Source organism: Melanerpes formicivorus, unplaced genomic scaffold (assembly GCF_026170545.1).
Source record: "Melanerpes formicivorus ecotype bairdi unplaced genomic scaffold, bMelFor1.0.p_v2 SCAF_2, whole genome shotgun sequence".
NCBI lineage: Eukaryota > Metazoa > Chordata > Aves > Piciformes > Picidae > Melanerpes > Melanerpes formicivorus.
Window position 1 is genome coordinate 28,680,439 of NW_027142354.1, and position 20,188 is coordinate 28,700,626.

Below are 20,188 nucleotides of genomic sequence, written 5' to 3' on the forward strand. Positions count from 1 at the left end.
GTGTTCAGCTTCATATTATTTTTCAATACAGAATGTCAATCATAGAATCCCTTAGGCTGGGAAAGTTTAAGATCATAGTGTCCAACCATTAACACGGCATTATTAAGTCCACTGCTAAACCACGTCCCTAAGGCACTGGAGTCCACAGGTCTTTCAAATACCTTCAGGAAGGATGATTCAACCACTTCCTAGGACAGCCTGTTCTTTTTAGTGAAGAAAGTTTTCCCAATGCTCAGTCTAAACCTCCTCTAGTGCAGCCTAAAACCATTTCCTCTTGTCCTGTCACTTGCTACTTGGAAGACCAGACTGACCCCCACCTCACTATAACCTCCTTCCCAGTTCCCTCAGCTGTTCCTCGTAAGACTTGTTCTGTAGACCCTTCAACCAGATTCATTGCCTTTCTCTGTGGACATGCTCCAGCACCTAAATGTCAACCTTGTAATGTCATCTTAGTGGTGAGAGGCCTCAAAACTGAACACATATTTGGGATAAGGCCCCATCAGTGGGGGCATAATCACTTCCCTACGTCTGCTCACCACACTGTTCCTAGTAGGGGCCAGAATGCTCTCGGCCTCATTCTGAAAATCCTTTAGAGTCACCATTTTCCAAAATACCCTCTGAAATTAGCATCTGTATTTCTATTTCATAAATCTATGTATTTTCTACTTGCTCTGTTTGCCTGCTGTGGTTCAGTACATTTGCTATCAGCATCAGATCATTTTGATCGAACAGGTTATCATTTACTAAGACAATGGTAATTTCATCTGTCTGAGCTTTTGGAAGGAACCCTGAAAAAGGAAAAGGTTATATCTCTTCCAGCACTTTTCATCAGTTCAGATAAGCCATGATGACACACCTTTATGCACTTCAAAAAGCATAAATTGTAAACAGAAAGAAAATTCTTTTACCCAGTACAGGAAAAAAAACCAACTCTACTCAAACAAAAAAAACCCACCCAAACCCACAGCATGCATCAATAAAATGTACAGTTGTCTCCAAGCAGTACTTAAAATCTGCCTGGTTTGGGGCACAAACTATATATAAGCATATATATATATGTTTTTCCAATTTTTTTATTTAAATTTTTATTTTTATTGCACTATTTTGCTTTTTAAAAAACTACTATACAAGAGGAGATGCAAATACACACATTTCCTGCTCAGCCATAATGTACAATGTTAACAAATTGATGACTACCAAAACAGACAATTACTATTTCTACAAGCCAGCTCTATGGGTAATTACTTAAATTACCTTTTCCTGACTTTTGGGTACAATAATTCAAACACTGCCTCCAGTCTGGGAACCACATTATGCAACTCCACTGTGAGTCGGTATTACAAAGTGAACACTGAATGTATTAAAGACAGGTCATGTTCCCATCTTGCTGACAAGCAAGATGCAGAAGACAAAAGTTGGATGTGGAAACCACAAATGAGTTTGCAGTATCCTCCCAAACTCAGAATCTACAGCGAGATCCTAGTCTGTGTTCCTGATGGCTCTTGTATTGGTATTCTAACTCACTATGCCAGCTCTACTCTGCCCAGAGTAGTACATTACAAAAGGAAATCTCTCAACTGGAAGAATTTACTTGTCTTCAGTCACTTCTATCACACATTTTCAAATGTCTCTGACTATATTTCATTTCTGAGTTAACTGATCTGCTCAACAACCCACTGCTTCTAAAGGAAAACTGGAATACAGAGGATGTGAGATATGACAAGACAAACTGTACCCTCTTTGTTAAAATTACTCTTCAAGTGAATGCCCAAGTTCTTACTTACATAGCAAAAGCAATCCCAGAATTTGTTAAGGAATTGGGGGTATTTATGTAGACTCAAGATAACAATCCATTCTAGTAAGTATTTCACAGATGCCTGATTGTTACTAAATCCAGCCTGAAAAACTCTGTCAAGTGTTCCACACAAAAAATTCTGTGAAAAAAAAAAAATCAGATAATAATTTAGTATATTGTTAGTTATTTCTATGAAGAAAACTATTCTAAATAAACCATTCTCTATCACTAAATTAGAAATGCTTTATACTCAAATGACAGTATTTTAAAATGATCAAATTTACAGTATCACAGTATCACTAAGATTGGAAGAGACCTCAAGGATCATCGAGTCCAACCTGCCACCACAGACCTCATGACTAGACCATGGCACCAAGTGCCATGTCCAATCCCCTCTTGAACACCTCCAGGGATGGTGACTCCACCACCTCCCTGGGCAGCACATTCCAATGACGAATGACTCTCTTGGTGAAGAACTTTCTCCTCACCTTGAGCCTAAACTTCCCCTGGCACAGCTTGAGACTTTTTATTACAGTTCTAAAATATTTTATTACAAAGAAGCGTTAGATGAAACTCACATTTCTCAATTTTCTGAGTGCTCATAAATTAGTAGTGGTTTTACTAAATGAAAAGCTTTAAATCAGATAGTCATTAGTTTTAGCTGACTTTAACAGCAACAATCTAGTTACCTGCAATTCACAAATCCAAGAACCAGTTTTCAGTGACCTCTAGAAATGCATCATCAATTCAACTGAAAGACTACACAAGGGTTTCATGCCTTTTATACCCTGCTGTAATTTAGCATACATAGTTTGCATGACACCAAATTATTCTTGAAAGTACCTTTATTTGTTTATCTATTTAAGAAGTCATACTGAAGAGCAATACCTGGTCAAGCTTTGGAAGAAGAAGTAAGAGTGTCTGCCAGACCCGGTTCTTAATTCTATGCTGTAAAGAGTTTGCGTAATAGCGTGTTCTGGATCTGGATACCAATTCATCCTAAAAGCAAATTAAAAGTTTCACTGTCTAGTCTTCCTTTAAAATTGTATACATGAAAATATAATTGACTGGACTGAGAAAGCAGCATCTACTGCACATCCAGTATCAACATTAATCATGAAGCCAGGAAAAATGTATTAATTTCATTTATTTAGAATCAAATACAAGTTTGGAAAGCTGGGAAAACAAAACCAAACAAAAAAAAACAAAAAAAAACCCAACCCCAAACAAATCAAAATCAGTTCCACTCAGTATTTTTACCTAAGAGCACAAAAAGTGTTAGGTATTAAGACTCTTCAAACAGTAGAAAGTCAAAAGAATTGACAACACCTACCTTACACAAACAAGTAAAGCAATACTACATACAATGGAGCATACAGACCCAAACTTTCAGTCAATTATTTAAGCACTAAAGATCCTATGTAAATAAATGAATATATAAATGAAACCATTGCTACTTTGCTGTCTACATGTAAAAAATGGGCTTTGTCATGCTATCTATTAGATAAGCTTCTAAATACAGCTCTACTTTTGAGACAGACATTGGTATTCTGCAAACAGATGCCTTAGGTAAAGAAAAGAGATAAGATAAATGGACCTTCAAAAAGGTTTTAAGTTCATATATAGTGTAGATTCCTTTTCTGGTTTTGCCTTCAAATTACATGACACTATTTCCTTAACTTTTTAAGAATAAAATAATTTGGTGACCCAAGAGCTATATTAATATTACAATGCAAAGCCACTTTATTTTTTAATCTTTAAACTTCAGATTTAAGAAAATAACTTTTAGAGTTCACATTTTCCACTTGATTAATCTTACAATACAAGTATTATCCAGTTTTCTCCACTAGCTGACAGGAATGAAGTCCACTCATTTCTTGTTCTTCAGACGAAAGCATAATTCTATAGTACCTGAATGCACAGGTGGTGTTCTATTAGCAGCTGCACTAATACACCATTGACTTTACTGGCATTGAATAAGCAGTAAAATCAGACCCCAGCCTTCTCCATTAATTCTAATTACAAAGGTCTTCTAAAGAGACAGTAGCACTCTCAATTCAAAATATAGTCTGCTGTTGTTTAAAGTGAAAATGCGTTGCTTCAAATTGCAGCCTAAAGGAACATTCTTAATGGAACAATAGTTACAATTTGGGTAATGTCTCATGAAGTCAGGAAACTCACTAAAAAGAGAAAAATAAACCCAAAATACAATTTTTACTATTTTGATTTGTATGAATTAACTTATAAGAAGAACAAGTCGTATTACTGGGCAAATCTAGAATGGCTATACAAATAACTGTAACTGTCTGTTTTAGTAATTGTACTAACATTACATTTATATACCAAAAGAAATGAAGTTTACTTTATCAAGCAGTTTGATGAAAATGTCTTCCATAAACGTCTTATGCGAGATATTTGATCCATCCAACAAGCACAGAAATTTAATAGCACAAATCCGAACGTAGTGATCATCTCGATTTGTACTGTAAAATATTAATGAAAAAAATAAATAAATCAAACTCTACTTGTGCAGAGATAATTCCCAAATTACAGAAAAGCACCAAGCATCACCTGGATATTGCAACAATATGCAAATATCCAGAACCAGAATTTTAAAGTTTGCTCATCATCGCTTATGAAGAAAACTGTATCTGTCCCTGCTTCTATCTATGTCTTTAATAGCATGCAAATGTTTAAAATAATTTTCTACAGAAACAGTTGTATCATTAAAAGTTTCTGATGTTCTGTGCCTGTAAACTGTATCCTTAAAATAATTCATTTATGCCAACAGTTTTGGTCAAAAATTCTAGTCCGAAACGACACTTGATTCCTTATTAGCAACTCGGGGACACCTGAAATAATTGACACCAAGAGGAGAATTAATGATAACAGGTAACAAAGCATTATACAGTTGCAGACTGCCACCATCAAGTGTTTGAAACCCAAGAAACACTTGGCAGAATATACAGTAGTAGTAGTGAACTTTGGCAGTCAATCTTTTAAAAGCTCATGTTTTACCTCAAAAGACTATGTTAGAAATGTTTCTCTGACTTTCTTCCACTGAGTAAAGGTGGGAGTGAAACCACAAAAACTTTCTAATAACACAGTAGCCAGCATCCCTGTTTCACAAATTGGAGGCAGTGCCCACTGCCAGTATTCAAGCTAAAAAGGCCCACAAGCAGCATTTAAAAGCCAAGCTCCAAAAATGCCTGCAATAAGCTCGTTTCCTAACTGCTTTGCCTACAGTGGTGAGATACACACCAGCTCTGCATCCCAAAGAGTATTACTTTTATGAAATGAAACAATGAGGAAGTAGTTATTTCAGTCCCATTTGGTTAACAAGTGTGATATATTTTCCTGATAATCCTTGGCATTTGTCTGTTATGTATTTGAATTATGAATATAATGTAATGTATATCCCTTTTACCAATATTTTTAAAGCCAATAAATATACTCTTTATAGGTCCATTCCAAGTCAAGATATTCCGTAATTCTACTATAGGAAACTGACAACAAATCTAGCATCCTCCCTGTTGTAGCATCAATTGTAATGAAGACACACCAAATATTCTAAGATGTATCCTAGAAATCATTACCTTTCTGTAACAACATTTGCTGCACATTTTTCTCCAAGATTTTCTATGAAGGCATGCACATCCTGAATAAGCCTTCACAGAAGAAAGAAGACAAAAGCACAAAATTATCAGGATAGTATACAAAAACCTGCTTTCAATAGTTATATCAAGGTTTAAAAGCAAACAAAGCACACAAAACTGTAACAAATATAACCACGAAGAGATTTTTTTTTATACCTTTGATCTCTCCTAAATACAGTTCCAAAGACACAAGCCTCAGTGATAAGTTCAGAATAATTTCCAGCATTTAAGAAAGCGTTTGTCAAGGCACTTCTCTCATCAACAGTCGGAAGTATCCATGATCGACAACAATGAGTAAGGACTACATTGAAGACTCCAGTCTTTGTTGTGGACATATCTATGAGCTTGAAAATTATCTGAAAAGGAGAAGAAAGATACAGAATCTAGTTTTCAGAGGTGCTAGAATTATTAGTATGATATTGCAGTAATGTCTATTTTAGCAGTTCTGATCCTCTTCTACATCCTATCTCTGCTAAGGGTAATGCTGTCTTCAATCCATTGGCAAAAAGGGCAGGTGAATAGGCAACAACTGGCCCAGTAAATGCTTATGCTAACACAAGACTGAGCTGGTCTTTGCTTAAACTGATGTAATACCAAATGCTTTACACAAATCTTTTAACTGCATCTGAGCTTACTTCAAAAGTACAAACCTTACCAATTTAGAAAAAAAAAGATATATTGAACAGTGGTTTGGCTTTTTCCAGAGGTAACCCTATCACCAATTGTCATCTTTAATGATGATGACCTTAAAATTCAACTATGAGTTAAAGCAGAAAAATGTCTTTGTACCATTTACTTCTTAATTTTGAGGTCATATTTAACCTTTCAGAAGATGTGACAGCTCTTCCAAGACAAAGCTTCTTCTGTTCCCTTCTCCAAAATTATTATACTTCTGATAATGTGACAATTCTTTGACAGTAACTCCCTTTTATAGAGAAAGCTGTTCTGACTTACTAAGGATTAAAGCACAAAGAAGCTCATAAAGAGATTAAATTGAAATACTGGAATGTACTCTGAAGAAACCTTTTCTGGAAAAAAATCTCCACCTTAGAAACTTGGTCTCTTTACAAAGAATTCAAGGTTTCCTTTTAGTGTAAAGACAGGCATTGTAACTTTCCTAATAACACAAAAACGGACTACTGTGTTTCACCTGTAGGAAAGCATCGTGACATTTACTACATACGTCTCAATCCTGGGATGTTTTAAAATTGTTTCATTAACACACTAAAAGTCCAGCACACACAAAAGACATTTAAGTTTTAGTACAATTAGCATTTGAATAATCACAAAGGAAAAGGAGAAGTGCAGCGAAATAAATGATATCTAAGAACACAGCGCTCCAGGCACCTCTGCGGAAGCCCTTCAGGATTTTACCATAAGCGTATTCCCTTTTTGGGCTCAAAACCACCACTTTGTTCCACCCTTTCTAACTATTATTAAAAAAAGACAGAGTGTACTGTAGCAGGAAAAACTAAAACTATGCTCCTGTGACAAATCATTATCAGGCAGTTCCATGTTTGTTCTCTTTAGCTTAAACTAAAACAGCCATGGCAACAGAGACTGCTGAGGGTTGGGATAAGAATATACATAAGTAGGCACTTGCTTGGGAACTTTATCTTCATTTTCATAGGAAGGGGCAGAAGGTGGGTCGACCAGATGCCCTTTGTTGAGTACAGGAGACCTTCATTAGCTCCTTGATGCCTGCTGTCATGGTATGTTCCACTGCAGACAATGGGACAGCTGTCACACAGACTCAAGACTCTCAACATTGCCAAAGCACACCTTACATAATGCTAGAAATACTAATGCTGAAGTTAAGACAATAATTCTTAGAATTTAAACCAATTTTAAGATTCAGAAAAAGTAGCTACAGCTCATCAGTTACTAGAACAGTGAGCATACAATTATTCACTACAGATACTCATTAAAAGAGAAAGCTCACTGATTCCTGGAACTGAAGAGATACTTCACCATTTTTGCACACGTATGTTATTTCAGCTTGGGTTCACATGAACAAATGCAAGGATTTATTTACTGTTTAAACCAGATGACAGGAACACCCACTTGAAGTAAGTTTTCAAAAAGAATGAAGAGAAAATAAATGGGATTATTTTAAAATATGTAAGGGTGACAGAAATAGCACAGCAATTTTTATGTAGCTAGGAAGTGTCCATTTTTTCTGTATTTTATTAAGCATACTTTTGGAGTGTCTACACTGAAAATAGACATTTCGTATTATTTACATTTAAGAGTGTGACATCAGGACAGATCTACTTAGGATGATTGTAAAGCTAAACCACAACATCTCCCAGTATGTGCTAAATGCAATGCAGCGTATCAGACCTAAGCCTAAGCATACATACACATACATATGCATAGATATAAACACATATACACACTGGAAACTACTGCTCTGATAAAAACCTTGTGGTCACTGTAAACTTTTCTGCATAAGCATGTACTTGATGCTCAGGTGGGAAAACAGCAATAGTAAACATCTTTCCAGTGTATAAAGGTGAACCAATATTCCACTGTACTGAATATGGTTTCAGCAACTTCAATTGAAGAAAGAACACCATGCCATATGCAAGAACTTTTGGACTACAGGAAGCTGTATATATCTTAGGAAAAAAGAAATCCTGTTCTTAACTATGGAGGCAGCTCTACCACACAGCATTAAATTGGACTGTAAGACAACTAGGATTTTTGATGTTTTCTACACCCAGAATCTCAGAGAAAAGAAAAATCCTTTAAAGAAGCAGTGAAAGTTTGCTTATTAAATAGCATCTACAAAAGTTTTTAGCACTTTTAATTTAAAAAAGGCATTTTCATAAAGACTAAATTATAGAAAGAGTCATAACTTTTCCAGGATACTAGGAGCTTGTAACAGTCTAGGGGGCAAATTCCAAACAAGAAATTTCAAAAGGAAGTACATAGTGTAAAAATAAAATACAAAACCCTTCACATTTTACTGAATGCAAAAGATATTGAACAGTCAAAAAGTCAACAAAATAGTACTTCTTATTTTCTGTGCTACAAAAACAAACAGTAGTATTGGTTTATCCTCAGTCTAATTCTCAGACATTTTGACTTACCATTCTCAACTACTACCTTTCTGGAAATGAAAAATTCACAACAACAGCTGAAGGGAAAGTAAAAAGTACAATACATTTTTAGATCTAGATATCATTTATGCTCCCCTCCCCAAAAAAAACTCTTAAAACTGACCTCCTTTATTTTGTCATAGGCTTCACCCTTTGAACTTGCAGCAGCAGCTAGAACCTCAGTATCAAAGATGAACCGAACAAAAGCTTTTAAATTGGACCAAAATATTAACTGTGTGTTGCTCAAAGAGGATATAATTTTCCAAACCAAATCAAATGCTTCTATGCAGAGAGACTTTGAGGAGTCCAGAAGCTGAGAAGACAGACAAGAACAAAGAGTTACATTTGACAGTAAACACCCCTAAAGCTATAAATATTGTTTTAGCTTTTACCTTGGGAACAAGGACTTTCATGCAGGTGAACACAGGTAGAACTTGGTCTGAAGGAAGAATAGACAGAGCTTTTAATGCTGACTGCAGAATGTTTCTTGACCTTTCAGCTGCAGATACTGACATTTCTGAAGTGCCTTCATGATCTTGAGCCAATGTTGGAAATGAATTTAAAATGAAACTAAGGCACATCCACTGGTCATGAACGTAGCGTGCAACAATTCTACCCCATCCCTGAGATGTTGTTTCTTCACATAAGCTATAAAAAAAAAAAAAAAATTATTAAATATACACACTGCTTTAATTTATCCTGCACATTTCTACTCCACCAAGAACACCTTAACTATACAAATTCACTATATTTCAAGATGCTAAAATTTAAACAGGTTCAAGAGGAGGTTGGACAATCTACAAATAAAGGTTTTTTAATCAGAGAAAAACCAGGTGGCTCAGGCAATCTCAGTCATAAACATCTGGGAGATCAGTCAATAGAAACATCAGTACATGCTGGTTCCCTTTTTTTTTTATAACCAAAGTATTTGGGTTTTGGCCCTCAGGATTGCTCTGGGCTTCCCTTCCCCAGCAGTAAATAATTTCCATTCAAACTCCTGTGTGTGTACATGCTATGGCTTTGTGCACTGTATACACATTTAAGCCAGCAAAAGGATAAACAATATTCAAAACTAGCTCTGGCTTCATAGCACCAGAGGACTGAGAAAAAGAACCTTTGGTCTGATCAGTTATGGCTGATTTAACATTCTAAAACTTGAATGCTAAGACAAAAGAGCAAGTCCTGTTCAGAATTCTCCATTGTTACCTTGGCCAAAAGTCAAAGGAAAAGTCAGCATCTTTCTCGCAGCTCCATGCTAATCAAATTTATCCAGAGGATTACTGATGCTATATAAACACAGACATACCTATTTTTCTCTTCAATAACAGTTGGCTTTTTTAATACTTCATTGAATGGAGAAAGGGCAATAAATCTCTTCAAAGCATCCACGGAAGGCAGAGATTCAAGGTGTGCTTCACGTTTCCGGTCCATTAACTCACAAACTGCTGTAAGTGAAGCCATGCTAGCTACCTTTTGAATTTGTTGTTTAAGTTTTGGCTCCTAATTAAAAGCAAATCACACATGAACAACATGGACCAATTTCTTCCAATATGATACAAATAACCTAATTGATACATTTGATAATCCTCCTACTTGCATTACTTCAGACATCATAAGGTAGACACTCTGCATTCTTCTACTTCCTTAATTTCTTACCCTATGCATAACACAGCTTTGCTTGGCTGGGTCATTGCAATCAATCACAAATTGCAACCATTATAAAAGTATAAATCTTGCTCATTAAGGGCAGGTGCCTAGATCAACTATGATAGAACATTTCTATCTTGCCAGGTAGCCATTTATATACTTCTGAATAGTAATCAGAAAACAAGATGCAGGTTCACATAGTCTAAACCAAACATAACAAGACAGCTGAAATTCAGAATATCACATGCTACCTGCTCTGAAAGGCTGAAAGGTCACAAACCCCACTGTCATTGTTTTGTATGATAATGCAAAATACAAAGAAACATGAAATTAAAAGTTTCAATAAAAAATATCAACAAGCATATAGTTCCCTAAGAGTATTAAAAGCTCAATGTTCCTTATCTTAAAGTTACTTTAAGCTATCTAGATCACAGAAAAGATTCTTCTCATCTGTAATTACTCAGCATTTTCTGTCTCCTTAAGCTGACTGAAGAAATCATCATGACAACGTAATTCCACTGAATGAAAAACATCAACTGATAAGGACCCTCAGCGTACATTAAGTTTGAATCAAAATAGTTACTTTCAAACTACTGTAAGAAGTACATAACTCATATAACCAAAGGAGAAAAAAAGCAAAGCAAAATTAAAAAATCCTCTTCCTCTGTTTCCTTAGAGAACCATTATGCTGAGAACCCAGAAAATACCAAAGATTTTGCTACCCAACAAACCTTAATTTAAATCTCCTCCTTTTACAGAAGTTATTGTTTCTTTCCCTTTTCAGATATACTAGCTGAATACATACAACTATGGCAAAATGAATGAAACTATATGAAAAAGCCAAAGGATTCCTGGGTTCTCGAATTTCCTTCTCTCTTTTTCAGCTTGGAAATTCAACAGATTGTTAACAAAAAATATTTTCATTTATCAGTAACTTCCTTGGTAAGATTGGTTCCTATCTGAGGAAAAAGATTTTGAGTACATTACATCTAAAGTTTTACTGTAGCTATATGGCCTTCCAAAAAAAAGGTAATATAGGAAAACAAAAGTAGTTAAAAATTCTTATCTACAAATATCTTACATTAACATTACACTGTCAACTAAAGAAGTGGATGTTAGGGAATATATTCACACATACATGTTCACATGAACTCATGAACTTTTTATTGTATACTACACGCAACAGATGCATAGCGAAATGTATGCATAATCAAAGTGTGTACATTAAATGTGTAGTATGTTTATAATTGGATAAAATCCAATCTTATACAAGCAGCACAAATAAGCTTTATTTTAATTAATCTTTTCTGGTTTGTTTCATATAAAAATTTACTGTTGTAAATAACATTCAGTTACCTCTTCGCAGTTTCTGTCCTGAAGATTACGAATAGATGCATTTGTCAGGGACAAAATGAAATTCTTGATACATGGTACTTTCTTCCAGCTGACTTGCAAGCACAAATTTGTTATCTCTGGAATTAAAGCTAAGTATAGATCACAACGATCCAGATCCCCAACCTTAAAATGAGGAAACAGAAGCAAACCGAAGCTTTAAAAGGAAGATATTTAAACTGAAGGAAAACTAATAGTAACAATGACAACAGAAAGAAAATAACAGCACTTATGGTGGTTGAACATCCTTTTGTTTAATTTGGATCTGGTTTTGTTTGCTTGGTTAATTATTTGTTAGATCTTTTCATCTTATAGGTTCTTCCAGTTTTAAGGCTCTGGGGTATGCTTTAGAAGAGGCTGTGAATTTCTCCCAAAAATTCCCCAGCCCTTCCTAAAGGAATGTGATGTTAAAACACCTGAGCTAGCCTGAGTATCAGAAGCAGTGTTCAAAGTCACCTCGGTTGTCAGATGATGGCACAGCACTGAACCCTACACATACAACACTGCACCTTGCACAATTCTTCAACTACATTGTCATGGCTGTATCTTACTTTTTTGGGGGCTTTTTATACTCATCTTTTCTTTCTCATATTGTAAAACACACCTCTGCATAAAGTCATGCACTCAAGGAACTGCATGAAGAAAGAACTTTTCCTTCTTTAGTTTGAATTTTTACTGACTTGCAGATGCTGTTCTCTCAACTTTTGTTTCAACACAGGACTGCTTTTCACATTGATCTTCCATCACACTCATGTTTTGGGGACTGCCCTTCTTTGCATTTTCCCTTTAATTTGTACTTTCCATACTGCTTCTGAGAAAGTACCCAAGACCCCCTTGCTCCTCTCCAAGTTGCAGAAGCACATGCTTTCCTTTCCCCTCCAACTTACAGAATTTTTTCCACTCTCCCAAACACATGATGCAAATCTGACCTCTGTTCATCATAATTTCTGCACATCTGCCCATATAACTTTCTCCATGAAGCCTAAACTAGTTTCCTTTCCTAACCTCACTCTTAAATTGTGAAGATCTTAAAACCTTGCATTTTCTCTTACTTCATATTCTTCTCTTGAAACTCATCTATTTGTACCTCACTTTCGAAGTTCCTACTTCTGAAAATTCAAAATCTCAACAAAATGTGAATTACCTTCCTTTTTACTTTCCACCAACCCCTCTTTTTCAAACCTATTTTATTTCAAGAATATCACCATTCCTCTCATCAATTAATATTCTAATTCCTCTTTATCCATCTGAAAGTTCTGTAAATGTTTTGCTTTACATGTCTTGGGTCTTTTAATTTCTATGTAACTTGAAAGCTATTTACAGGGCAAAGACGTACCTCTGCTTTCTAAAAGTACTGTAGCTCTTTAATATATTCAATAGGGTATTTTTAAAGAAGTCAGACTATTCTTCCATCAAGTCATTTTGCTTTAGAAGTCGCAGGTGTAGCTGAGGTACAAGCTTAAATACTGGCCACAGCAACAAACAGCAGAAGACAGTCAATAAAGTCAAGTACTAAAAGTGTCTAAACGCCAAACATCTTAGGTCCACAACAGTATTAGTAGCTACAATACAGTATGATATGAAACTCATGATTTCTTACTGCATGATTTCTTTATATTTAGATAGAAATAAGCAGTATGGACTACCTACACTAAACACCGCTTGGCAAGACAACTTTTCCATTTCCTGTATTATTACTATGCTCATTCACAAAAAGTTAACAGTTACTTTATAGGTGTTTAAAGATTTGATAAGAAAATTAGGAACACTGGTGAAACAATTAACAAACAAAACACCACCAAAGTATGCATCATACCAATTACTTACAGTGCTTAACTCATTTGTAGTAAGTTGTCGGAGAATAAATTCAAGAACACTCTCCACGGGCGTCACAAGAGTCTTCCAAATAAAAACCAGCACCCCATCTGTGTGAAGAGGGGAGGGGGAGGAAATGACATACAGAAAATGAATTTTCTTAAGAAATGATATTACATCATGCAGATTTAATTAAGTTACAAAGTCAGATTTATACAGTAATAAGTATTCAAAGGTCTAAGAATATTTTAAAACAGCCCTGTACTCTTTAGCAGCGTAAGACACAGGGCTGAAATAATCAAACTCTAGGTGATATTCTTTCCTGAGATTTATCATGGACTAGTGAACCAGGACAACAACACAGTAGATCAGAGGCTCAAAGCATAATTTTCCAATTTTTAATGCATGCTTTTGTCCTATTCCCAACCTTCTGCACAAACAGCTTATTAATGAACTTATTCTCTAATAATGAACATAAGTTTCCATATGCAGCAATTAATGGAACATGAAAAAATGTAGTGAACAATTTCTAATATGTACAGAAGTGAAAAATGTTTTCTGGTTGGCTTTTATTGTTTAGAGGTAACTCAGTTTTGGATAGAGAGTAATCATGTATTTCGGTGGGGTAGCTTTCAGGCTTAACATTGTAAACAAAGATGCAAGACTGTACCCTGAAATGCAGCACTTTCTCTAAGAAAAGGCTAAGCTACAAAGCTACAAAGTATACTACATGTGCACAGCATTTCACAGGTGAAAACACACAAGTTTATTACACAGGGAAGGTGACATCACTTGGGTAAAGCATCTAACCACAAACAGATTTCAATCTGTGCTTCCATACACTGCACAGCCATCCTGAGCTACAAGTATTGGTCCCTAGTTTCAGTATTTAGAAGAGTTAGTTAGTTAGTTAGTCAAAAGTTGGATTTGCTGGAGTTTTCCCTAAAGTTTATCCTTATTATAAAATGGAATAACTTCAAAAGGTAAAAATATAAAGGGATATATTTCTAGAAGTTCAAATCTAAAATTTAGAAACTCTTCAGATAAACATTTTGGACATAAAATCCAATTCATACCAATGGCTCCAACACTATTAAAAAAAGTAAATAGCAAAAACTTACTGTTCAAAATAGCGAAGCCTACCCACAGAACAGACAGCAAGACTTGTAGAAAAATGTTGCCCATTTCAGTGCGCTTTTCAGATGTGTATCCCCACTGAAGTATTCTTAAATAAAACACTTCGCAATTGGTTTTTCATTTACAAGCTTCAATTCTTTTACTCTTCTCTCCCATTTGCTATTTGACAAACAGAATTTTTCACCCTCATTTAATCAACAGAAGTAGAACCTTTTTGCTTCACAGAATTACTCTTCCAGCCCCTCAACACAGCTAATTCATAGCTGCAGAAATAAGATTTACAACTTGTCTCTCCTGTGCAGGTGGAAAAAGCATAAAATACTGTAGGAAAAAATGTAAAAGAAGTAATTCTTGTTTAGTTGAGCACAAAAGACATAATATTAGAAGTCCAATTCTGAAAGCATCTTGAGTTTACTGACAATGAGCTGTACAGGAGTACCTACAAGGGCATTCAAAAGGACAGAGATACTGCAATGCTTAGCCTTACCATGCCTTAAGAACTCTCAGTCAGATGTCACGATTCCTAAAGCAGGAGCAATCCATTACATCTACATTAGCAGGTGCATAAGGAAATAATTTAGAGTTGAGTTCTTGATATTAGAAACTTAGTGTGCACTTGCATGCATTTCATAGGTTTCTGCTTCAGGCTTGTGCTAGCCCTGTGATGTAGACTGAATGTACACTGCCAACTGGGGCACATCTTCCAGCTTAGTTTCATTTGAAGAAACCCACTTCAGCAGTTAGAGACCATCCCACAACTTTAACAGCCTGCATAATTACTACTTACTATTTCAGTCAAACAGCTAAAATTCAAGAGGAGGCTGAATGTATAAAGCACTTTTTTAAATGAAAGCATTTACTTCAGGAATGCATTTAGACATTACAGTGGTTTGAAGCACACTAACATTACCCGCTATCAGGAATCGTGAATTTACAACATTTTACACTGTAGGGCATCACCATCGTGGACAGGGCATTCTGGGTCACTCTCTCACTTTCTGGGTCTCAAGCGTGCGGGTGCGTGTTTCACTTGTTTTGGGGATTCCAGATGGTATTTTTCCTTTCCCTTTCTTTCTGTTTTATATATATATACTGATGTAATCTGATACTTTTGTAGTGGAGGAGTAAAATATTCTGTGTAAATCAACTAAGAAAACTCTCCCTGCCTTTTTTTTTTTCCCCCTTTCCTGTCTTATCTTTTGGTAAGAGGGGAGGGAGAAGGGAGGAAGGGGCGGGGAGGGCAGGCACAACAGACATGAGTGTATTTAGACATCCTTATGAAACCTGGATGCATAACATGATTTTTTTTTTTTCACATGAGAATCTAAATATGTAGCCTCCACTCCAAACTTACTCCTTTATTCCATATTACAAAAACACTGGGGGAAAAAAATACAAAAAATATCTAGGGTATCAGAAACCAAATGCAAAGAACCCTCTTGAACCAATTCCAGATGCCAGTTCATGAAAATAGGCACCTTTTAACTTCCTTGCTTCTAGCCAAGGTCAAACTAAAGCAAGTCAGTCAGAATAAACTTCGAATAAACCAAACCAGGTTGGAAGAGACCTTCAAGATCATCACGTCCAACCCATCAACCAATCCAACCCACCTAAACAACTAACCCATGGCACCAAGCACCCCATCAAGTCTCCTCCTGAACACCTCTAATGACGGCGACTCCACCACCTCCTTGGGCAGCCCATTCCAACAGGCAATCACTCTTTCTGTATAGAACTTCTTCCTAACATCCAGCCTGAACCTTAAGCATACCAACTGAAATCCTACCTAATACTGAAATAATCAGAGGCATCCTGTATTTGCAGTCTGAACAGCATTAGTTGATACAAAATTACCTACCAGTCAACTCAGAAAACAGCATGTCCAGGAGAAAAACTTTCTGTACTGAATAAAGACTTAGCTTAGCTGATCTTTGTGGCAACTAAGCAGGGTTAGGCTAGGTTTGTCTACTAACTTGTTTCTGAAGTGTCTGAATGATTTATGGAATCCATTTGTTGATGAAGTATAGACCTACAAATATTTAATACAGTCATGCCCTCCAAATTTTAACCAACTGCTAATCTAATCCTGATGGGTGACAATTGCTTTCTCCAAAGACTTCTACATCTTCAATTTCCAGTCCTTGGGATACCTCCCTGCATGACTGTACCCACAGCTAAATTTCATGTATGCCAGATTGTCAACTTTTACCTCTTCTAGGCTAGAATTATTTTGAAAATATAGCCCAAACCAGCAAGCACCTTACTTTCAGTTAGATTACAATTAACACAAAACAGAGTATACTGAAGATGTCACTAACCATCTTGCGTATTGGAACATTTTAACGAACAGGTCTGCAATAACTTCAAGAGAAGCTGTAGGCTTTTATCTGTTTTCAGTGTTGGTATGTAAGCATTACTGCCAAGTTTCATCAAGACATCCAGAAGAGGGTTCAAGAAAGTCTCTAGTTCAATCCATTCTATGTTGCTTTTTCCACTACACAAAAACAAAAATTAAAAAGAAAGTCTTCTTCTGAATACCTGCCTTAAGGGCTGAAGTCACTTATGGAAATAAATAGGACACATTACCAAGACACTTAAATATCTTTTAAAATGTTGCTCAGTATGTTTGCAGCAACAGTTGGACAAGATCTAAAGGAACAACCAGGCTGACAGAAAGTCTATAGAGAAAAATAGACAGCTTCCTGACTTGATCAGGATTCCAACAGATCCTTCAGGAGAGAGGGGGTTGAAAAAGACAGAAATGTACAGTAAGGTATTTCATACTTACCTGTACTTATTCCTCATCTGCTCCACATCTGCAGCCAACAGAATCATTGTTGCAACAAGCTTAGCTTCAAACCAGTCAGGCATAAAGCAATTTTCTCCTGATTAAAGATATTTTAATGTTTTCCACAGTACTTAAAAAAACCTTCCTATTAACTATTAACTTAACTATTAAAAAATTTGAGGTTTATAACTTAAAAATAAATTAGTAGTGTAACAACAATTAATGTTAACAAGAATATTACTACTATCTTCCTTCAATCTGGATACAAACTGAATTCAAACATGTCATTCATCTGTGCTTCAGAAGCCAATCTCATTGGCCTCTATATTGAAACAAATTTTAGGTAATATGTTGTATTATGCATTTGCATATATTATGTAGTAGCTCCAACAGACTTTTCTATTCCTTTTAAAAATACATTAACATATTCAAATGAAGTTAGCAAAATTGTAATTCCACTATGCTTTGACAGAAACATCAGATGTGATTTTGACCAATTATGTGACAAACTAGAACTATTCTGTCAAAAGGAAACAAAAAACCCTGACATTGCTTTTTTCACCAATCTTTTATGCAAAACAACATCATCATACTTAAACTGTAGTACAGAAGTTGGTTTTAGGTTTTTTTTGACTGATACATTTTCAGCTCTGGGAATTCAGAAAGCCAAACACACTTTGGAGCTCCAGTTCAATCAACTGGACATGGTTTATTTATTAATCTCCTCAGACCTGCTTCTAAGCTAAGATTTATATCCAACCTGGAAATCGCAAACATCAGAAATATTTGCCATGGAATTACAGATAATAAAGATGAAGGACCAAACAAACATTTCAGGAAGGAGTGACAATGTGCCAAAATGTTTAGAAAAGCATTTACCTTGGAACATCAACAGATAAAATTTGCTTCCAACTTCTGTACCAGTGACACAATCAAATGAAGGTTCCTTGGCTGCAGTAAGCTCCTGAAGCTATTTATCATTAGCAAACCCTGACCTACCTTTTTTATCTCCTATAGGCGTACTATTTAAAGTGTTCAGTTTTGATGTTTGGCTTCATACAACTATGTAACATTTTCTACAGTTGCAGTACTTGAGCAGCAAAGAAGTGAATGCCACACAAAAGTTATAGTCTAAAAATATCAATTTGCCATTCCTTTCAACGTATCTGAAAAATTCTAACCTGAAGTTATACTAATTTAAAGAATTACCTTCAGAGTTTATTTGCACAAAATGAGCCTTCCTTTGTTACAATGTGTGGCAGCTCATCTGCTGCAAGCAGCTGTGTAATGAGCCGCTAGGCCACCAAACTATACAGCCTCTCTCTGTCTCCACAGAAACAGCTGTTTCACAAATCTCTGCTGGGAAAGGCTACAGAACCTGTATCTATTCACATTCCCTTGTGCTTTATTCTGTCTCTGTAACTTCAGCATTTTCTGGTAACTTAAAAAAAAAGTAACAAAAGAAATCTAAAGGATAAGCATTAGTGCAACATTACAACTCAATATTAGGGCTTAACTTCTCATTAATACTATGGGACTGTATTTTATGAGGGAAAACTGGAATTAGAAGATAAAGTTCAAACTTAAGAATTGTGAATACAACAAATTAGGTTGAATTTGAGTGGGCACAATATAAACAAAAAACTCATCTAAAACCCAAAGGACTGTCATGATTTTGACTAAATTTTCTTCAAAATCTTTTATTAATGAACATTTAACTTACTTTCAGATGCTGAGGTCTTAAGGTACTCTTTCACAAGACTTTGTACATACTGACATAATGATGATGTCTCTTGATGTTCAGTATCAGAGATTATAGACTTTCTGAAGCATCCATCATTCACTTGTAACCAGCTGCAAAGCTAAATTAAAACCAGTATGTTACTACTTAACCACATTTGCCATCTTGGTACTGACATTACCAATCCAGCTGAAAGCAAATCCATGCTGTAAGAGGTCATCACTAGAGCTACCCTGAAGCTTAACAGGCTATTCTTTTCTAACTAACACATAAAAAGTTTCTTCTGGACAGTAATTCAGAGCACCTAATAAAAAGATCATTGGTACCAATATAAGAAAACAGAACAAAACAAAACCAACAAAAAATAATAATAATAAAAAACAAACAACCCACAGCTCTTTAAAATAAGCAAGACTAATACAAAATCTCAAAAGAGCTTCCCAAAGTAAAATTTTATCTAGTAAGACTAGCAGCTTTAACTTTTATGCCAAAAATCAATGGAATAAAATTAAATGCATGGTATACATAACAGCAGGACATTTAAAAAAATTAACCTTTTTTGATGAGGACTGGGTTAAAGAAAAGTTAAGCAATCTGGATATTCATAAATCCATGGGTCCTGATGGCATGCACCCACAAGTGCTGAGGGAGCTGGTGGAGGTCATTGCCAGACCACTCTCGACTAGCTTTGGTAAGTTGTAGCAGACTGGAGAGGTGCCTGAGGACTGGAGGAAGGCAAATGTCACTCCAATATTCAAAAAGGTTAAGGAGGACCCAGGTAACTATAGACCTGTCTGCCTCACCTCCATCCCTGGAAAGGTGATGGAACAACTTATCCTCAGTGCTGTCCTTAGGCATATCAAGAACAAGAGGGTCATTATGAGCAGTCAACATTGTTTTACCATGGGGAAGTCATGTTTGACCAACCTGATAGCCTTTTATGAGGACATAACCAGGTGGATAGATCATGGGAGCAGAGGATGTGGTTTATCTTGATTTCAATAAAACATTTTACACTGTCTCCCACAGCGTCCACAGATAAACTCAGAAGTGTGGTCTGGATGATCAGGTAGTGAAGTGGATTTGGAACTAGTAGAAGGAGAGAAATCAGAG

At 35.8% G+C, this 20,188-nt stretch overlaps 1 protein-coding gene across 1 annotated transcript in view; it reads right to left on the minus strand.

The window, feature by feature from the left end:
• The window catches only part of TARBP1 (TAR (HIV-1) RNA binding protein 1), a 44,032-nt gene that overhangs the window by 10,020 nt on the left and 13,824 nt on the right, over nucleotides 1-20,188 (minus strand). Inside the window, exons 10-22 of the mRNA XM_068154530.1 lie at nucleotides 19,058-19,196; nucleotides 17,335-17,431; nucleotides 16,865-17,040; nucleotides 13,422-13,519; nucleotides 11,559-11,720; nucleotides 9,862-10,055; nucleotides 8,948-9,203; nucleotides 8,680-8,868; nucleotides 5,608-5,807; nucleotides 5,392-5,463; nucleotides 4,158-4,278; nucleotides 2,684-2,794; nucleotides 1,785-1,934 (exon numbers count right to left, since the gene is read on the minus strand). Coding sequence (XP_068010631.1) covers nucleotides 1,785-1,934; nucleotides 2,684-2,794; nucleotides 4,158-4,278; nucleotides 5,392-5,463; nucleotides 5,608-5,807; nucleotides 8,680-8,868; nucleotides 8,948-9,203; nucleotides 9,862-10,055; nucleotides 11,559-11,720; nucleotides 13,422-13,519; nucleotides 16,865-17,040; nucleotides 17,335-17,431; nucleotides 19,058-19,196 — 1,965 coding nt within the window. The remainder of the gene's footprint in view (nucleotides 1-1,784; nucleotides 1,935-2,683; nucleotides 2,795-4,157; nucleotides 4,279-5,391; nucleotides 5,464-5,607; nucleotides 5,808-8,679; nucleotides 8,869-8,947; nucleotides 9,204-9,861; nucleotides 10,056-11,558; nucleotides 11,721-13,421; nucleotides 13,520-16,864; nucleotides 17,041-17,334; nucleotides 17,432-19,057; nucleotides 19,197-20,188) is intronic.